The sequence below is a fragment of the Podarcis liolepis genome, assembly GCF_965112155.1.
Source record: "Podarcis liolepis genome assembly, chromosome: 8".
Classification (NCBI taxonomy): Eukaryota; Metazoa; Chordata; class Lepidosauria; order Squamata; family Lacertidae; genus Podarcis; species Podarcis liolepis.
In genome coordinates this window covers 11,992,574-12,013,256 of record NC_139560.1, presented here as the reverse complement: position 1 = coordinate 12,013,256, position 20,683 = coordinate 11,992,574, and the positions used below count along the sequence as shown (strand labels likewise).

At 46.0% G+C, this 20,683-nt stretch overlaps 1 protein-coding gene across 5 annotated transcripts in view; it reads right to left on the bottom strand.

Annotated features, from left to right (window-relative positions):
* The window catches only part of ASAP1 (ArfGAP with SH3 domain, ankyrin repeat and PH domain 1), a 143,107-nt gene that overhangs the window by 76,201 nt on the left and 46,223 nt on the right, over window positions 1-20,683 (bottom strand). For 4 of the 5 annotated variants that reach the window (XM_083516604.1, XM_083516601.1, XM_083516605.1 and 1 more), the window contains exon 3: window positions 6,611-6,740. In XM_083516604.1, coding sequence (XP_083372730.1) covers window positions 6,611-6,740 — 130 coding nt within the window. Of the gene's footprint in view, window positions 1-6,610; window positions 6,741-8,052; window positions 8,502-20,683 lie in introns of those variants that run through there. The other variant, XM_083516603.1, reaches the window with a different exon arrangement.

The window sequence follows — 20,683 nt, the reverse complement described above, 5'->3', positions numbered from 1 at the left end:
CATAGGATTGCTCCCTATATCAGTTTCTAAAAGTCAGCTGTTGTGTAGGAAATGTCCCCTTTGCATTCTTTTGTCCTACCTTGCTGCTTAAAGGACATGCAGAAATTCAGAGATAGGATTTCCTTTACCAAAACTCTTAAATGTTATGCCCTCAGCTATTATAGAAGACACAAATAAGCAATATTCCTGCTTTTGTGCTTTAAAACATGCTGAAGATCTTACACATATAAACTATATATTAAGGTGGTTAATAGGGGTTGTGAATAGCTCCATAAATATATATCTCAGCTGGGAGAACAGGCAACAAAATGATTTAGCAAAATGTTTTTCTTCCTCTATTAGAACCCTGCATTTCTCCCTGTATTGGAACCCACAGCCATTCGATGAAGCAGACTGGCAGAAGAGTTAGAACAGAGTGGCTATGGAACAATAGCAGAAGAGGGCTACAGCCCTTAGACCTATAGGCAGACTTTCCAGAGGCACCTGGCTGGCCACTGTGTGAAATAATGGACTAACTAGGTTTTGGTGTGCTCTGGAAGCAATAGCCAGAATATTTTATAACTGTCAAATTAAATAATCTGATAATAGATTGCTAGGAATAACAATATGCTCAGAGTTGTTTTAACTAGAACTCTCTTATTCTATTTCACTGACTGCAGTACAGTGGTACCTCTGATTAGGAACTTAATTCATTCCGGAGGTCCATTCTTAACCTGAAACTGTTCTTAACCTGAGGTACCACTTTAGGTACGCGCTGCGTCACTGCTGCACGATTTCTGTTCTCATCCTGAAGCAAAGTTCTTAACCCAAGGTACTATTTCTGAGTTAGCGGAGTCTGTAACCAGAAGCATCTGTAACCTGAAGCGTCTGTAACCCTTGGTACCACTGTAGTGCACTTTACAGACACAAATCATAAATGTATATCCAGTGGTAAGTGAAAAATAAAGGGGCCATTACATTTTATGTTTTGAGTGGTATAGGCATGTAGCAAAATAATTAAACCAGATGAAAGAACAGAACAGAACTACAGTGGTGCCTCGCAAGACGAAAAGAATCCGTTCTGTGATTCTTTTCGTCTAGCGGTTTTTTCGTTTTGCGAAGCAAGCCCATTGAAGGATTAGCGGATTAGCGGCTTATCTGCTGATCGGATCAGCTGATAAGCAGCTTAGCGGCTTAGAAAAAGGGGGGGGGAGGAAAAAAAACCAGCAGGAACTCGCAAGACAGTGTCGTCTTGCGAAGCAAGCCCATAGGAAATTCGTTTTGCAAAGCACCTCCAAAACGGAAAACTCTTTCGTCTAGCGAGTTTTCCGTCTTGCGAGGCATTCGTCTTGCGGGGCACCACTGTAATGTGTAGGGTGTGGCTGTGTGCCTCTATCAAATTTCAATATATATTTTAAGCAAGAAAAAAAATGCAATACAAGAAGAGCAATAAGACCTTTGTTGAATTATTATTGAAATAAATCAGCAAGGACATAAAATACAGAAATAATCCCATTATTTTAGCTTTAGTAAAGATTATCATGTAACCTTCGTTTATTGGTAAAAATAATACAGTACACTTTAGAACCCAGGTAGATTAATACTGCCTGCAGCTTGCCTTAGTAATAATAATAATAATAATAATAATAATAATAATAATAATAATAATAATTTATTATTTATACCCCGCCCATCTGGCTGGGCTTCCCCAGCCACTCTGGGCGGCTTCCAAAAGAATATTAAAATACTATAATACATCAAACATTAAAAGCTTCCCGAAACAGGGCTGCCTTCAGATGTCTTCTAAAAGCCTGGAAGTTGTTGTTCTCTTTGACATCTGGTGGGAGGGCGTTCCACAGGGCGGGCGCCACTACCGAGAAGGCCCTCTGCCTGGTTCCCTGTAACTTGGCTTCTTGCAGTGAGGGAACCGCCAGAAGGCCGTCGGTGCTGGACCTCAGTGTCCGGGTAGAACGATGGGGGTGGAGACGCTCCTTAGACATTTCCAAATTTATTAAGATTCCCCAAGGACCCTATTTTTACATGGGTGTTGTTGTTTTTTTAAAAAAAGTATTTCGGCACCTATTAAAGAAGCATATATAAGTTTGAAAATGTAACAGAAAATGCACTCAGTGAAAAATAAGGAAGCAAGGAAAAAAGGGGATATCTAAAGGAGAAGGAAACCACCTAAATCTGATGGGGTTAAGGTTTTCCACAGTCAGAAATTCAGCCTGCAGCAGAAAGGAATATTTTTTATCACTTACATTTGATAAATTGTCTACTACATCTCCTCAACTATCAGGATCAGTCCACCACCATTCATACACGGGACACACCTTGGAATGGATTATTTTACTAAACTCTACATGAGGCTGCCCCTGGAGGAGCTTCAGCTGGTACAAAATGCAGATGCTTGTCAAGCCCTACTGACTAACTACAGGAAGCACATTTCAGTGATCCCAGCTCAACTGTAGCGTCTGCCTTGGCTCCCAGGCTCAATTCAAGGTTCCAATTATACTCTTTAACGTATTAAATGGCTTGGACTCATTTCTCAAAGAATGCCTTCTCCTGTATGAACTTCCCTATGTGTTGAGAGTGCTCATAGAATAAATACAGGTTTCACAGAGGCTTTCACAGAATCTTAGTTGGAAGGGACCCAAGGGTCACCTAGTCCAACCCCCTGCAATGCAGGAATCACAGCTAAAGCATCCATGACACAAAGCCATCCAACCGCTGCTTAAAAACCTCCAAGGAAGGAGAGTCCACCACCTCTTGTGGGAGTATATTCCACTGTCGAACAGCTGTGATTAGATATTGTGTGGAGTAGGCTTTTATTTTATCCAAGCTAATAGTACGCAGTTACCTTCCCAAAGTCAACTTAAATTGCAATTCCTTTTATCCTTTCTAAATGAACTCCTACCCCACATCTAAGTTCAGTCAGGTGATTTTCCCTTCTCACACACAAAAAGTTACCCAAAATGGTCTATCCACTGTTAGTGGTCTTATGTGCAATATATTCTGGTTAGTAAGGAGCAGTCCTTGGACGTCTGTTTTAGCAGCAGATGTGCACACAGAGAGAACCCCCAGGCTTGAGCATCAAGGGAAAATAGACTATAAAACCACTTTGCTGGAAATCAGTTTATAACTTTATCCTTGCACAATTAACTGCATATCCATAGTAGCAGAGGAGTCCTTCGACCAGCCAGTACTGCCACAGTAATTCAAGGAAGAACCTGGAGAAACGGCATGCAGATTCTAATTTGAGAACTGTCTATGCTGACATTCATCCCAGAACCACACTGCCATGCCAATAGAACTGCCATTTGTTCAAACATTATACTCTATTAACTATTTAAGATGATGGGATCAAATCTTGAAGGCAAAACTTCCACGTAATAAAACATTTCCCTGCCATCCAGACTTAAAATTACTTCTGTTCAAAAACTGCAGCACAGAGGTAGGGAATCTTTTTCAGCCCAATGGCCACACTTCCTTCCTCGGATCGCATGACAGAGGTAATAAATAAGCAGAGCAATAAATGGGAATTTTACCTTTGGTACAGTAAAAAAGATTGTTCACATTCACATTTCCCTCTCTACCCTCCTTTCCAGGCAAGCATGAAACATTATCACAGTTCAGGGACATATTCCAGAGGGTGCAAAGCAGGGCCAGTGAGAGGTATGGCTCAGAGAGAGTTCCAAGGGGTAGACAGAGATGCTCTGAGGGCCCATTGGTCCCCAAGGCTGAGGTTCTCCATTCCTTCTGGAGCAGGTATTTGATACTCCAACAGTGCAACAGAATGCCAGTTAATGGCTGTTCTTCCTCTTTGATAAGCAGAAGGTAGACACGTTTGCAAAATTACCTCCCTTTACTATTTTATACTGTATTTACTTTATGCTACACCCATGAGCATTTACAGCTCATCAGCATTCCATAAAATAAAAACAGTTGATGATACGAGCAATGATAAAAAATACCTCTGATTATTCTACAAATTTGACCTTTTCCTGACCCAACTGTGTGTTACTTTCTTTCCGCTTTAAAAAAGACTGAACACTGGATACAGGCTTTTTCAAGTATGCTTCCAGTTGGCTATACAAGAGCTCTTCAGGAACTTGATCTCTGATGTTTCTTTTCTGAAAGATGCTAGTACTTTATTAACAGGCTCCCTTCTAAAAACCTGCCAGGGGGGATTTTGACTGCTGCAGCCATTTGATAGAAATATATTGTCCAGCATTTTCACTGAATACAGTCTTTAAAAGACCATTCCAAGGATTGCTTCCTCCAGCAAGGCAAGATGCATTATACTTAGCATTATATAAAGTCATAAGGAAGTGAGCATAAAGCCTGAATAATCAGCAATCTGGCTTGCTACTTGGAAAAAGAGGAGGAAACTATAATCAATAAAGCCAATGAATTCCATCACTTCCTTTCCCCCTCATGAATTTGTTCCATTTGTTATGACATGAAAATGAGGAATTCATCTCTGTGATGTCTTGTTGGCTAGAATAAAGGAATGTGGAAACAAAATAAAAATGATATTTTGTCACATTCTCACTGATTCAATGGCTTACTAAAGAAAGGAAAGGGATTAAATTACTTTTGGAAGGGTACCGAACAAAAACAGGCTGATCCCTACTGGCCTAGTCCTCCTACTGTGGATTAACAACCTTTTTGAACATTCTCACTTGCAGCAGTTTCCCCACTAAAAACACTTCCCTGGATTCATTGTTTTGAAAATTCTCCAACATCTGAATACATGCTGGACATAGTGGACCCAACTTGTTCCTCACTAAGTGTGTTAAGGACTGCAGCGCTGAAAAAATACATATTTTTGAACGACATTCTGATACAAGTTAGTAGCCTGCTTCCTCCACTCAGCATAATGGCCTAGGAAAAACTTAAACGGAACACAAGTTTTCAACGGATTACCAGTTTATGCAGCCAGACTACATATAAGACAGAGAGACTGTATTGCCAGTTTTCTTTTACCAACATGTTGTTTTAGAAGCTCCAGTACTAGTATTTCAAAGTTATATGTCTGTTCAAAATGAACGCCAGAGTGAAATTAGTGACTGCTCAGCACAGCACTCAGTTGTCAAGATCCCTCCCATCTCTTCACCTGGACCCTGAAAATATATTTTTTGTGCTTATTTGTGTGTTGTACGGAGCACATTTCCCTGTCCCTTTCTTGGATCTGAAAGCCAGAGGGAGATACCAGCAGTGATTGTCAGGCTGCAAGCAAAGCTCTGACTTCCTTCTGTCTATATGTTTATCAACTCTTTAAAGAACAAGAAAGCCTGAAGTATAGGCACATAGTCTGATATGAAAGCAGACAGTCCTAAACTGCCTAGCACTAGGCAATGCCATATGAGCTTATAGATAGCTTTCTGACTTCCAAGGGCCAGCAACACTTTAGACAGAAGAGGTCACCATTGTTTCCACAACCAGATGCAGTAGCATCCCATCTCAGTGCTCTCTGGAGTCACATGAACAGCTGACAGCAATGTTTAACTACATACAGTACTGGGAGAAATTTTACTTGAGAGTTACAGGGGCAACTACAAACCAACAGTGTGGCAAATCTGCAAGCTTGAATCAATGTCACTTCAAAACAAGATATTCACAAACAACTGGTCTTATCCTCCAATTCTATTATCCAATTACTTAGTAGCACTCAGGCTGTTAATATACAAGATTACTTTCAACAAGGAAGTAATTATAACTAATCTTTTGGAATGGCATTTTGCGTCCCCCAGAGCACAAACTTGATCAGTACAATTTTATTGTGAATGTGTGAAAGAAAGCTCTTCTGCAATTTCAATAAAGCTAGTTTATCTTGCCTGTTACAATATGCACAAAACCATTATAATATGAACAACACCTTTTGAAAAATAAGGTAACTGGAAACCCAAGACTTGGTTTAAGAAGCCATGTGGACCATGATATGAAAATCCAATTTTAACCTTGCTGTGATCTCCACAAGCTTTTTAATCACCACGCAAACAAAATTCAATGTCAGATTTTTAAATAACAGTGCATCCCACATCAAGTACAATATTCAAAAATATTAGGAACTATATAGGTATGTTGCCTGACTTAGACTGAAAATTACATGCAACTGCTAATATTGAGATGGGTGACATGAATCAGGCTGTGCAGAGCTGCTCTACCATCCAAGAGACGGCATGACTGCATCATTTTGCATTGCATTCCTCCCCTTTCAACATCATAGCCCAAAATGTTTGTCACCAATCTCCCATTTCAAAGAAATCTCCTCTACAGCTTGTCCTTGCCACCAATTATCCACTGCTTCATCTGTGCCAAAGACACATCAAGCTTCATTCATTCTGTCTAACCGTTTGCTCTGCATAAATCATGTCATCAAACAATCCTGCTGCAGTCAACACTACTGACATCAGGAAAGCAACACGGGATAACAAGACACAGAAAAGACAATATTCAACCTCATTTAACACCAAAACCCTTGGAATTCATAGACATGAGCACTGTGTGCAATCATCACCCAAGAGCATCCACGCTATAGTCATGAAGAAAGCAGGGCGGTATGCATGTCAACTGGCTTCTCCATGCAACCATACACAGAAAGCAAAGGTGACAAGTGTTTATTTACCTCTTCCAGCAGCGTGACAGTATTCCTGCAGTTCTGTAGCCGGGTAGTAAAGCTGGATGTGGTTGGGGAATTGTAATCCTCTGTGGTCTCAGCAATAAACTCCGACACAGTGATCTGGTCCGGCATGATCCTGCCCAGCAGAAACAGATGAACACAGACAAGGAAAGAAGAGACAAGGAGAGACTGAGCATTAAACACAAGACAGGGCAAAGAAGCTTTAGCTGAGGGAGGCGTGTAAGTAATCCGCACCACCACCCCTTTCTGCACCTAGTGTCTCTTCTGACTGCACCCTTTTGGGAATAGAGTTCACAGCCTGCTTCTGTAGAGGGGGGTGGGTGGGATGACAGGAGATGCCTGTCTCTGCCCCCATCATCACTAGGCTCACTTCTTTCGAAGATGTCTTATTTTGAAGGAAGAAAGGATGGGTGTCCCTCCACCTCAGTTCCTTACAGAGCATTTCCATGGGGAACCCTGCCTCATAGATCCCATCTCCTTGGTGCCTCTTCTTTTCCTCCACAGTTCGAGACTTCCTTCGATTCTCCCACTTAAGAAAACAGGGTATCCAGTTGACTCATCCTCAAGATTATCCTAAAGGCTACATTAGTGCCCGCTCGGGGGTGAGGGGTGGGGAAGGAGGAGAGGGGTGCAGACTGGCAATCCCAAGGTTAGACCACCAACCATCTCCACACCAGATCCCAAAAGAGTGGGCTTCCAAGCTGCAAACACCGGCGTACTCTTGTTACACTTTGTAAGGGATCTTCTTCAATTGTTTTGCCCATTCCTTATTTTTTAAAAATAAATAAATAAGAGGGTGCATCTTCTGGAACCTCAGAGAGCCTTTTGAGCCTTTTGAACCACAGCATCCGAGCCTTCTCTGTTGTAACACCCTCTCTCCTTCTTATTGCCTTTCAGAAAGCGAAATTCCTGACCAGATCTTTCTTTTTCCTAGCAGGAAAGTGAATGGAGAAGGGGGGGAGGGAAACCACAGTCCCCCCATTAAAAAAAGCAACCACCACCCACCCCAGGAAAGCTTAACTCCCCAAGTCCGTATTCATATTATCTTCTCTCTTTTTTGGTGCAGGGGGTGGGGTGGGATAGAGACATCCTCTTGACATCTCCCTCAGGAAAAAAAGGGGGCTGTTCCCTCTCCCAGGTCTTATTTCCCTCCCCCCCATAAAAAAACACCACCACCCCCCAAAATAGATGGAAAGTGGGCAGAAAAGCGCCTTCAGTGAACCTAACGCACAAACACAAAAACCCACAACCACAAAGCTTCCCCTCAAGAGTGAAGTGGGGGGGGGGAGTGTTTGTGGCGTGAGTGGGGGGGGGGAGTCATTCCCCGCCAAAAAATATACTAATGATAAAAAGAGAGGCGGAAAACCCCCTTCCTTCTCCTCCTCCCTCAGTCCCCCCCCCCCATTTCTCCTCAGAGGGCTACTAACTTGCGCAGGCGGCCCCCCTCCCTTCTCGGCGGAGAGCCCCCCCTCCCCAAGCCGGAGTTGGGGGGCGGGAGGAGGAGGGAAGGGTCGGCGCGGGGAGGCGGAGGAGCGGCGGCGGCGAGGAGAAGGAAGGCGGAGGGCAGAGGCGGCGGCAGCGGCTGTGGGGGTCCAGGTCCAAGTCCCCGGGAAGACGAGACGTGAGGAGGGAGCCGAGCCGCTCTCCGCCCGCCAGCCTGGACTGCCTGCCTGCCTGCCTGCTGGACGCGCGTCCTCCTCCTCCTCCTCCTCCCTCCGCGCAGCTCGCTCTCGCGCAGGCTCCTGCAGCCGCCTCCTCCCGCCTCCTCCTCCTCCCGGGGCGGGAGCGCGCGCGAGAGAGGGAGAGAGTGAAGGAAGGACGGAGGAGGAGGGGAGAGAGTGCGCGCGCACACGCCCTCGCGCCTGACGGTTTTGTGTGTGTGAGAGAGAGAGAGAGGGAGGGAGGGGGGAAAGAGGCACGCGCCGCTCGCCCGACCGGTCCGACCCACCGCAGCCCGCTTTTCAATCACCCGTCGAACGGACCAATCGCCCCTTACGCTGCCCCCCCTTCTCCCGCGCTGGCTCCGCCTACCACCAACCATCCGCCTCTCTCTCTCTCTCTCAGTAGGAGGCTTGTCACGTGAGGAAAACAAGGAAGTAGCCCTGCGCACGCGCCTAAGCGTACGCAATGGCTCTCCTCTCTCTCTCTCTCTCTCTCTCTCTCTCTCTCTCTCTCTCTCTCTCTCTCTCTCCGTAGGGTGAGCGCGCGCAGCTGAGGCAGCTTGCGGCGGAGGCTGATGTTTCATGCAGAAACACGCAGGGAGCCTCTAATAGAAGAAGAAGAAGAAGAAGTTGTTTATTTATTTAGCCCGACTTTCCGCCCTGACAGGGCATCAAGGCGGCTTACGGATAAAAATGAGAATTGCTAAAAAAAAAAACATAGGAAAAAGGCAATTACACTCTGATGAAGTCAGAACTCTCTCTATATTTTATAATTTTTTTATAAAATTTGTACACCGCCTGATTGGTTTTGGGTTTTTTTTAAGAGCAGTTTACAAAAGGATAAGGCAATGACATCGAGAAAAATTCACAACTATACTTTAAAAACACACTTATAAAACAACAAGCACTAAAACAGATTAAAGTTAACCCCAGGTTTCTAAGCACCTGGGTACGCTCGCCTAAAAACGGGGGTGTTTTTCGCAGGCGCCGAAAAGATTGAAGTGAAGGAGCCTGATGGACCTCAACAGGCAGGGAGTTCCGAAGTGTAGCTGCTTCCACGCTTAAAGGTTGAGTTCTTACGAAGTTCTGGGCACCACAATTCAAGAAGGACACTGGCAAACTGGAACGTGTCCAGAGGAGGGCAACCAAAATGGTCAAAGGCCTGGAAACGATGCCTTATGAGGAACGGCTAAGGGAGCTGGGCATGTTTAGCCTGGAGAAGAGGAGGTTAAGGGGTGATATGATAGCCATGTTCAAATATATAAAAGGATGTCACATAGAGGAAGGAGAAAGGTTGTTTTCTGCTGCTCCAGAGAAGCGGACACGGAGCAATGGATCCAAACTACAAGAAAGAAGATTCCACCTAAACATTAGGAAGAACTTCCTGACAGTAAGAGCTGTTCGACAGTGGAATTTGCTGCCAAGGAGTGTGGTGGAGTCTCCTACTTTGGAGGTCTTTAAGCAGAGGCTTGACAACCATATGTCAGGAGTGCTCTGATGGTGTTTCCTGCTTGGCAGGGGGTTGGACTCGATGGCCCTTGTGGTCTCTTCCAACTCTATGATTCTATGATTCTATGAATGTGTGGCACCTGCAGGAGTCCCAGTTCCACCTATGGGAGCAGTTGAGTGACCACGTGTATAAAATCTATTGCTATATAAACAGATAAACTGCTAAAACCGTACATATAATAATCGAAAACAGCATGGCACCAGCCCTTTCATTAAAAGCACCCAGTTCCCCCAAAGCCTTGTTGGGACAAGAAGGTATTCACCTGCCAGAGGAGGGACAACAAGGAGGGAACCAGTTTGACATCTCCATGGAGGGAATTCCAGTGTCGTCTGGGAGCAGACAACTTTAAAATACTACATGCACCTGACCCCCGTCCACATGTTAGGTGCATGCTTAAATGCATATGCTTTAAATATGCAGGAACTTAAATGGTAGAGGAGGAAACATCCGAGGTGAAGCAAGGCCTGGAATCCCCTTTTCCCCCATGGGTAAGGGTCAGAAGTCAGAACGAGCAGGTAAAAACTTGCTGTTGCTGTTTGAAGTATCTCCTTGTGACTTGTTTTGTGGGCTACCAGAGAAGGTAGCCTTTGTGAACGTGCTGGTTCCTTGCCTTAATCTTGACTGAATATTTTTTTAACAGAAAGCAGGGAAGAAACGCCAGCACTCACAGTGTGTGTGTGTGTGTGTGTGTGTGTGTGTGTGTATATACACACTTTTCGTGTGTGTAACAGCCATATCGGTCCAATGTCAAAGCAACCACTGGCATATCATGAAATGCCAAGAGGTTTTCTCTTCCTTTGTCACACCAGACATTTTTTTTTAAGCAGGTTGACCCACATTTGCTTTGCAGATTTGTTCCAATCCCTTATTGTTGGGGGGGCGGGGTCTGAAGGCACCCAGCCTTGCTAAGCCGAACAACAAGGATTTAAAGGATCTGGGTAAAAAGAAAATCAAGCCAAGATAAGCCTCGGCTGCAGTAGCTCTTTGCTGTGGGGAAGTGCTGACTGGGAAGCTTTTTACGGTGCCCCCAAGCCTGTGCAATCCAACCTGAGAAAATCTGAGGATGTCATTAGGTGCAATGTTGCTGTTGCACCAGTTTGAAAAGAAGGAAGTGTCCACCGGTTGCCCAATGAGGTGCATTTATGGCTCTAGCATCACAGCCTTGCATGCCCTCTAGATGTTCTTCCACAACATGAGGACCATGCTGGCTGGGATTGATGGGAGCAAGAGTCTAACAACATCAGGCAGCTCACAGGTTCCCCATACTGGATCCAGGCTGATTAACAGGCAGTAGGCAGAAAGGGAAGGTGAAAAACGCAAGTCAGTTTACATTTAAAGGTTCTCCGCTACCTAATTTGCCCTTTCGGAACAATATGCAAACTGAAACTTTCAAAATTTACAGTTCCCCAAATTTTGCAACGTCTGCAGAAAGCATATCCTAAAGCGTGCAGAACAATGCACATATGAAGGGATGCTAAGGGATATTAAGGGATGCAACATTTTGTATTGGGGAACGCTGATCTACAAAATTGTGTTGATGAGGCAAAATTGCATTCAAACTTGTGTATTCAGAGAAAGTCACACTAAAATACAGTGGATGCTCGGGTTGCGAACGTGATCCATGTGGGATGCATGTTCGCAACCCTCAGTGGCCGCAACCTGCAGCGCGATTTAGCGCTTCTGCACATATGCAACCGCCGAAACCCGGAAGTAACCCGTTCTGGTACTTCTGGGTTTTGGCGGTCCATAACCCAAAAAAACGCAACCTGAAGCATCTGTAACCCGAGGTATGACTGTACTAGTGTATTTTTGTGATGGCCTCTTTTTGTTCTTTTAAAGCAGACCGATGTGAAAACATGGATAACTGAGAATTTCAGATTGGGAAAATGAGAAACTAAAATCGACAGAGTCACCCATCCCTAGCAGGAGAGATGCAGGTGTTGCAGCAGAAACCACGATCTCTCCTCCCTATTCCGTTTCGCTGATCCCACAGAGCATCTAGTGTAAGTCACCTTCTGGAAAGTGACATCATCGCACTGCGAGTTTCTCTGGACTCCAGTCCACGTCACTGGCTGCTGCTAGTAAGGCGAGGTGATGATATCACATCACCTGGCCAGTTTCACGGTATGTTGCAAGTTTCATGATACGTTGCAGAGAGGAGAGCAGGGGAAACTAGACACTGCCGTTTTCAGCAGCAAATGCTATATTAGAAGGAAGGAAGGAAGCTGCATGAGGAACAGAACGCCACTGCAGATAGAGCTGCCCTGTTCTCCAGCCCTGGATGTTGTCATCAGCTGTGCTCCTGGATCTGATCTCAGGAATGGGAGAGTATTTCAGGGGAGAGACTGCTCTTCTGGAGGGCAGGACATCCAAAACCACCATCAACATTGGTTGTACAGTGGTACCTTGGGTTAAGAACTTAATTCATTCTGGAGGTCTGATCTTAACCTGAAACTGTTCTTAACCTGAGGTACCACTTTAGCTAATGGGGCCTCCTGCTGCTGCCGCACCACCACCACACAATTTCTGTTCTCATCCTGAGGGAAAGATCTTAACCTGAGGTACTATTTCTGGGTTAGCGGAATCTGTAACCTGAAGCGCCTGTAACCTGAAGCGTCTGTAACCCAAGGTACCACTGTAACTTTAAGGACTTGTGACTGAGCTTGCTTTTCTCTCCTCCCACCCTTTCTGGGTCCCCCCCTCTCCTGTGTCATGCCTTTTTATGATTGTGAGTCCTAAAGACAGGGCCTGCCTTGCAGCTGATCCTCGTAAGCTGCTCTGAGAGCCTTTTTTGGGGGGGGGGTTTGAAAGGGTGGGGTACAAATGCCACAAACAAATAACACAAGGAGGAAATAATTAATAAATCTGCAACACCCAGTTTTGCCCTTTTGTTCCCTGTTCACGGTACGTTAGGGTCAGAGCACATCATATATGCATGTGCAACAGTCGCCTCATGACCCTTTTAAACAGGAAAAACAGCACCAGGAGGAGGCAACTAGAAGCGGCAGAAGAGGGGAAGGGTATTTAACCCTTTGCTTGCCTGCCATTTTACAGCATTATAAGTTGCCCCTGCTAAAGAGGCTTTTTCCTTTTCCCCATTCCCTTCTTCAAAGTCAATTCACAGATTTACCTTAGGAGATAACGCAGCGGCAGAATGGAAATGGGATAGGGGTGCCTTTATCTTTCAGTCCTTCCACTCACAGTACATCCTTAAAAGGCCTCAGGTTTTTTCTTCTTCTTCAACGGGCCAGTTAAATATTGCCTTTTGTTATGTGCAAATTGTGTAAGCCTCACCTGTTCCAGACTGAATAAACCAAGGAGGGAGGAAACCCCAGTACATTTCTGCTCCGTAATTTGATTGGCAGCATTGAGCAGAGGCAGATTTTGGGCAGTGCAACCGATTCTGCCGCACTTGGTGCTGAGTCAGTTTTTGGTTTCGCGCAGGGCGCTGCTGAAACTTGAAAGCCCAAAGTCCACTCCTGAATTAAGGACCCAACCCATAGAACAGCATGCACCCCCCCCCCCACTGGAACACATGAGACTATGACTTAAACATGAAGTTCCATGGATTTTAATAGAACGTAGGCCCACCAGCATGGAAGTGAGAGCTGGACCATAAAGAAGGCTGATCGCTAAGGAATTGATGCTTTTGAATTATGGTGCTGGAGGAGACTCTTGAGAGTCCCATGGACTGCAAGAAGATCAAACCTCTCCATTCTGAAGGAAATCAGCCCTGAGTGCTCTCTGGAAGGACAGATCCTGAAGCTGAGGCTCCAATACTTTGGCCACCTCATGAGAAGAGAAGACTCCCTGGAAAAGACTCTGGTGTTGGGAAAGATGGAGGGCACAAGGAGAAGGGGACCACAGAGGATGAGATGGTTGGACAGTGTTCTTGAAGCTAGCAGCATGAGTTTGACCAAACTGTGGGAGGCAGTGGAAGACAGGAGTGCCTGGCGTGCTCTGGTCCAAGGGGTCACGAAGAGTCGGACACGACTAAACAACAACAACAAGGCTCACCAACTATCCTTATTTGCCTTGTTCAGTGGCGGAGAACCTGTGTTTCATGCAGAAGGTCCCTTGCATATCCTTGTAGGCATGGAGAAGAAGAACTGGAGACAGAACTGGCCCAATACTTTTTGACACCTGAAGCAAACCACACAATGGCTCCTCCCACCAATCAGGGAAGAAGGGGTGAGTGAAGATCAGGAGCAAGGGCTCAATCAGGAACAACAGTGAAAGGAGACCACCAGCACTTCCTATTCACTAAGAGGCCACATGGAAGAGGGCTGCCAAGGAAGAGGCAGACCTGGCTGCAGCTGTTGCTGCCACCAGAGCAGTAGCTGCAGTGTGCAATGTCTTCCTCGGAGGCCAGATCGGATGTCCCCAAGGCATGGAGACCCATGACCACTTTGTGTAGACAGTGCTACACAAATGTTTAGAATTGGACCACGAAAGAGGTTGGAAAACACTTCTTAGGGTGCATAGGGAGCTGCCTTGTACTGAGTTCAGCACTGTCTACACAAAGTGGCCATGGGTCTCCAGGTAGGGCCGGCCCACCCATGAGACAAGGTTGTACAACAGCCTTGGGGACCTCAGACCCATGGCCACTTTGTGCTGAACTCAGGACAAGGCAGATCCCTTTGCACCCTAAGAAATGTTTTCCAACCTCTTTCCTGGTCCAATCCTAAACATTTCCATTTCGGCAAGTAAATATTTAGGGATGGATCATAGCCATCGTTTTGCCAGCACAGTGTCACGGAGTATGACGTTATGGTTGCAAGCAGCGCAGATGTCAAAGCACAAGTCATGACGTGAGAGCACATAGGAGCAGTGTTTGGTGGGCTTGGCCCATGGGTTTGCTAAAAAAAACAACCAGCTACATTTGGAATTCCTTAAATATTGAGAGTTTCACATTCACACCATACATTTAAAGCCAACTTAGAGTACATGACTTCCCCCAAAGAATCATGGGAAGTGTAAAGGTAAAGGGTAAAAAGACCCCTGACCATTAGGTCCAGTCGTGACAGACTCTGGGGTTGCGGCGCTCATCTCGCTTTATTGGCCAAGGGAGCCGGCGTACAGCTTACGGGTTATGTAGCCAACATGACTAAGCCGCTTCTGGCGAACCAGAGCAGCTCATTGAAATGCCATTTACCTTCCCGCCGGAGCGGTACCTATTTATCTACTTGTACTTTGACATGCTTTTGAACTGCTAGGTTGGCAGGAGCAGGGACCAAGCAACAGGAGCTCACCCCGTCGCGGGGATTCGAACCGCCGACCTTCTGATCGGCAAGTCCTAGGCTCTGTGGTTTAGACCACAGTGCCACCCACGTCCCTATGTTTAACCTAAAATTCTCAGTGCCCTACCCAACTCAGGATTCTGGCTGCATATATACCATGTGCTGAATGCACATGGCTTTCCCCAATGTACTTTCAATGCACAGTGTGGTTGTGAACAGTCTAGTTCCCAAGGCTTTCTTTCTCTTCTGTTCTTCTTGTTTCAACCTGCTCCTGTCCTTTGCCTTTGGGAACACACAGCATCTATCCTGCGATATGTTTACTAGTTTGTACCTTGACTTTCTCACATAAAAACAAGGCAGCATCACTCCCCCCCCCCAATACAGGGATGGCAAAACTGCGGCCCTCCAAATGCAGTTGGAGTCCAGCTGCCATCACCCATGACCACACGGGCTCTGCAGGATCTGGCTGATGGGAGTTGGAGTCCAGCAACATCGGGAGGGCCACAGGTAGAAATGGGAGGAATAGGATGCAGTCCGCAAGCCTACTCAAGTCGCACTTTACGAAACAATACGAGAACCAAAACACAACCATCCTTCAAAATCCATACTTTTTTTTTTGCAGAGCAGCTCTCCAACCAAACAACATTTACAAATATGCATATAGTATAGGAAAGTGTTTGCAAAATGAATATATGCATGAAAATAACCTACATGATCACTGCAGATGGTGACAGCAGCCACAAAATTAAAAGACGCCTGCTTCTTGGGAGAAAGGCGATGACAAACCTAGACAGCATCTTAAAAAGCGGAGACATCACCTTGCCGACAAAGGTCCATATAGTTAAAGCTATGGTTTTCCCAGTAGTGATGTATGGAAGTGAGAGCTGGACCATAAAGAAGGCTGACCGCCGAAGAATTGATGCTTTTGAATTATGGTGCTGGAGGAGACTCTTGAGAGTCCCATGGACTGCAAGAAGATCAAACAGATCCATTCTGAAAAAAACAGCCCTGAGTGCTCACTAGAAGGACAGATCCTGAAGCTGAGGCTCCAGTACTTTGGCCACCTTATGAGAAGAGAAGACTCCCTGGAAAAGACCCTGATGTTGGGAAAGATTGAGGGCACAAGGAGAAGGGGACGACAGAGGACGAGATGGTTGGACAGTGTTCTCGAAGCTACCAGCATGAGTTTGACCAAACTGCAGGAGGCAGTGGAGGACAGGAGTGCCTGGCGTGCTCTGGTCCATGGGCTCACAAAGAGTCGGACACGACTAAACAACAACAAAACCTACAAAAATGCATTATAGTAGGGGACATTGCCTGCAAAAAAATGCATACATTTGTCAAGACCACGTACAAAAAAATGGGTTTACTAGAAGAATTTCATTTACTAGAAGAGGGTTCAAATCCTCACTCAGCCCAACCTACATCATAAGTTTGTTGTGTGCATAAAATGAGGAGAAGCATGTATGTCACCTTCATCTCCTCAAAGGCAAAGGTGGGTTATAAATGTAATAAATAAGTTCCCACCATCCCATCATAAGCCGTCCTCTCTCAGGTTGCAGCCACATCATAAAGTTTAGGCACTCTTATTCCACTTTAACAACCATGGAGTCTCTTGGGTCTGTGAGGTCAGCATGCTTAACAAACTACAGTTCCCAGGATTCTTTGGGGGAAGCCATGACTGTTAAAGTGGTATCAGAGTATTTAAGAGGGTTGATCAGGAGTGTCCTGAGCCATTTTGCTGCAAAGGACAAGATGGTGCACCCCCTGTTTTATGCACAAAATCTGGCTAGACTGGTAGTTCAATCATGTGGTGGAACAGAGTTCTTCATTGCACCCTGGTGCAGCAAGCTAGCTTAGGGGCTGCAGGGCAGAGTGCATAGCACACATTTCTAGCCACTGCCTGCCCCTCAGAATGTGCTGCCGGAGGCAGCTGCCTTACTCTGCCTTATGTAAGGGCCAACTCTGATACGGATGTGGCCAGAATCCCGCCCTATCTTCCCCCAGTCTACAATCCAGCGGTGATAATACTGCCCTACCTTGCTGGGTTATGCGGGTGGCGCTGTGGGTTAAACCACAGAGCCTAGGACTTGCCGATCAGAAGGTTAGCGGTTCGAATCCCCGGGACGGGGTGAGCTCCCATCCTCGGTCCCTGCTCCTGCCAACCTAGCAGTTCGAAAACACGTCAAAGTACAAGTAGATAAATAGGTACCACTCCAGCGGGAAGGTAAACGGCGTTTCCGTGCACTGCTCTGGTTCGCCAGAAGCGGCTTAGTCATGCTGGCCACATTACCCGGAAGCTGTATGCTGGCTCCCTTGGCCAATAAAGCGAGATGAGCGCCGCAACCCCAGAGTCGGCCATGACTGGACCTAATGGTCAGGGATCCCTTTACCTTTACCTTTCTGGGTTATATCATAAGGACTGAAAGAGAGCTATTGAAATAAATGCACGCCAAGTCCTTTGAACTTTTAAAATGCAAAATGCGACACAGTCACCAGGACAAGCTCTGAAACCTGCTGTGGGGTAGAGCTGACATCATTTATTAACTTTCCATCAAAACAGAAAGTGACACATTTATTTTTGAACCAGTTAGATGCTACAGAAATCACTACTGCCCTCTCACCACAGCTTCCTCTGAGATGCAAGAACTCAGCGCAACAATACAATGCTAAATACAATGCAAGTTCAGCCTTTGTCAGCATTCTGTATTTCAGATGCGAGCTTCAGATGTGCCTGATAGGTCTCACACACGTGAATGCAAATATATATCATTGTTTCTTGGCCTCCCTGTGCAGAGCAGTAAAGATTTCGATCTCCTTTCATTTCCCCCATTGGTTTAAATAGACCTAAACATAGGGTGGGAATCAAGTGTGATAACTGAAGAAAGGTTTCCATGCATTGTAAGTGCCAGCAGCAGCCGCCAGAAACACACGGCTGTAAAAGAAGCTCAATAAATAGTCAACACGCAAAGGACTGGGGCTTTGCATTCTGTCCACGGTAGTTTTGCAACTTAAAGAAAATAGAGGGGTGTGTGGAAGCTTCCATTTCAGTTATCCACATTAAGTACTTCCGCAAGGCACTGCTTCTTACTGGTTCTTCTAGTAACTAGTTTGGAAGCACCCACGTGGCATATTGGGGAGAGAGCTAGGCTAGGACCTGGGAGTAAAGGTAAAGGTAAAGGGACCCCTGACCATTAGGTCCAGTCGTGGCCGAATCTGGGGTTGCGGCGCTCATCTTGCTTTATTGGCCGAGGGAGCCGGCATACAGCTTCCGGGTCATGTGGCCAGCATGACTAAGCCGCTTCTGGTGAACGACAGCAGCGCATGGAAACACCGTTTACCTTCCTTCCAGAGCGATACCTATTTATCTACTTACACTTTGACGTGCTTTCAAACTGCTAAGTTGGCAGGAGCAGGGACCGAGCAATGGGAGCTCACCCTGTGGCGGGGATTCGAGCCGCCAACCTTCTGATCAGCAAGTCCTAGGCTTTGTGATTTAACCCACAGTGCCACCCACGTCCCTTAGGACCTGGGAGACCAGGGATCAAATCCCTTCACAGCCATGAAGCCTGGTGGGTGATCTTGAGCCAGTGATAGCCTCTCAGCCTAACCTACTTCACAGGGTTGTCGTTGTGTGGATAAAATGGAGAGGAAGAGAACCATGTTTGCTACCTTGAGCTCCTTGGAAGAAATGTGGGATGTAAAGCTGATGGACAGAAAGTTAGGGAGAGAGACAGCAAGAAGAATCCACCCCGTGGAAGTTAGAAAATAGGGAGGAAGCTAGGACCCAAGAGCGCCTGTATTGCCTCCCTGACTTCTGGAAGGGTGGGATTCTGACACTGGACATAAAAGTCAGCTGCGGGAGGTGGGAGAGCAGAGTTTCAGCTAAAGCTCTGTGGGTGGTGCTAAGTGCGCAGGATGAAGCTGCAGGAGGATGACTGTGCATGGAACACACTTGATGTTCATGCCAATCTTTGGTTCCCATATACTTGAAAGGGCATGTGAGACTGACAATACACAGTCCTAGAACTGAGAAGTTGCAAGTCCAACCCCCTGCAATGCAGGAATATTTTTTGCCCACCGTGGGGCTAGAACCCACAATCCCGAGATTAAGACTTTCGTGCAATTGAAGTCCCTCAGGCTCTTTTGTGCTGTTGGGTACCAGTAAGGCAAGAAGCTTAAAATCCTCTCACCTAGATTCCACTTAAATCTTCTGGAAAAATTCTCCTGATGCTCTGACTTACAATACTAGCCCAACCTAAGTAAAGGTAAAAGGTAAAGGACCCCGGATGGTTAAGTCCAGTCAAAGGCGACTGTGGGGTTGCAGCACTCATCTCACTTTCAGGCTGAGGGAGCCAGGGTTTGTCCACAGACAGCTTTCCGGGTCATGTGGCCAGCATGACTAAACCACTTCTGGCACAACAGAACACTGTGATGGAAACCAGAGCGCATGGAAATGCCATTTACCTTCCCGCCGCAGTGGTACCTATTTGTCTACTTGCACTGGTGTGCTTTCGAACTGCTAGGTTGGCAGGAGCTGGGACAGAGCTCACCCTGTCGCAGGGATTCGAACAGCTGATCTTCTGATTGGCAAGCCCAAGAGGCTCAGTGGTTTAGACCACAGCGCCACCCGTGTTCCTTCACTAGCCCAACCTGCAGAGTTGTCCGCTACTATATTTCCCGAACAACTACATCACACACAGGCTGTTTGCACATTTCCAACTTAAACACAGCTAGGGTGTTCTTTTCCTCATTTTGGATTAAAGCTGGTTTGGGGGAAACCCAGTCTTTCACAAGAAATGACTGGATAGATATGGCTTGTTGCTCACCACTGGTTGCAGAATATATGGGAGTACATAAACAAGCATAGAGTGTTTTCATACGGGACACTAATTACCTTATGCTGGGGAACAACAATATAAGAGAGCTGTTGACCTCATGTCCTGCTTTGAGACATCCCATAGACATCTGGCCAGCTGCTGTAAAAACCAGGATTCTAGACTAGACAGGCATTTGGTCAAATCTAGCAACGGTCTTCAGAAGTTCTTAGGAAATAACATAGTTCCTAATTATTTTTCTAAGTAACTCTGGAGTGTACTTTGGCAATTTAGGGAAGCCAAAGGCTCTCATTAATGTTTTCTAGGAAACAAGAAATAGCATCGACCAATGGAAAAGACTTTAGGAGGTTCAACTATTGTGCAATACTGCAGATAAGTCATGGGTGGCCACGTTCAAAATATTTCAGAGATTAGTCACTCAAACCATGTGTTCTTAGTGTCTGTGAAATCTCTCTAGTCATGCACACCCACCCACTGACTTTTGAACAGTTAGAAGTCCTGAATATCAGCTTATCACACGTTGCAAGCCCCAACAATCAGCTGATGGTCGCAATGTATACAGGACGGGTCAGCAGGTCAGTGGTGCCTGCAAAAACCACTTCATTCTAGTCGTGTCTTTACCTGTCTTACACCTGACTTCATATAGGACATCAGGTGTACGGCAGGTAGGCAATCAGGCTCCTGGCCAAAATGCAGAGCCTGCAGAGGGGAACAAATCTATCTCCTCTAACCTCTTAGTATTCTACCAATCAAATTCTCAACTTATGATGCTGCACGTGACCTGAGGATCTCTCCTTATCCGTGCTTCT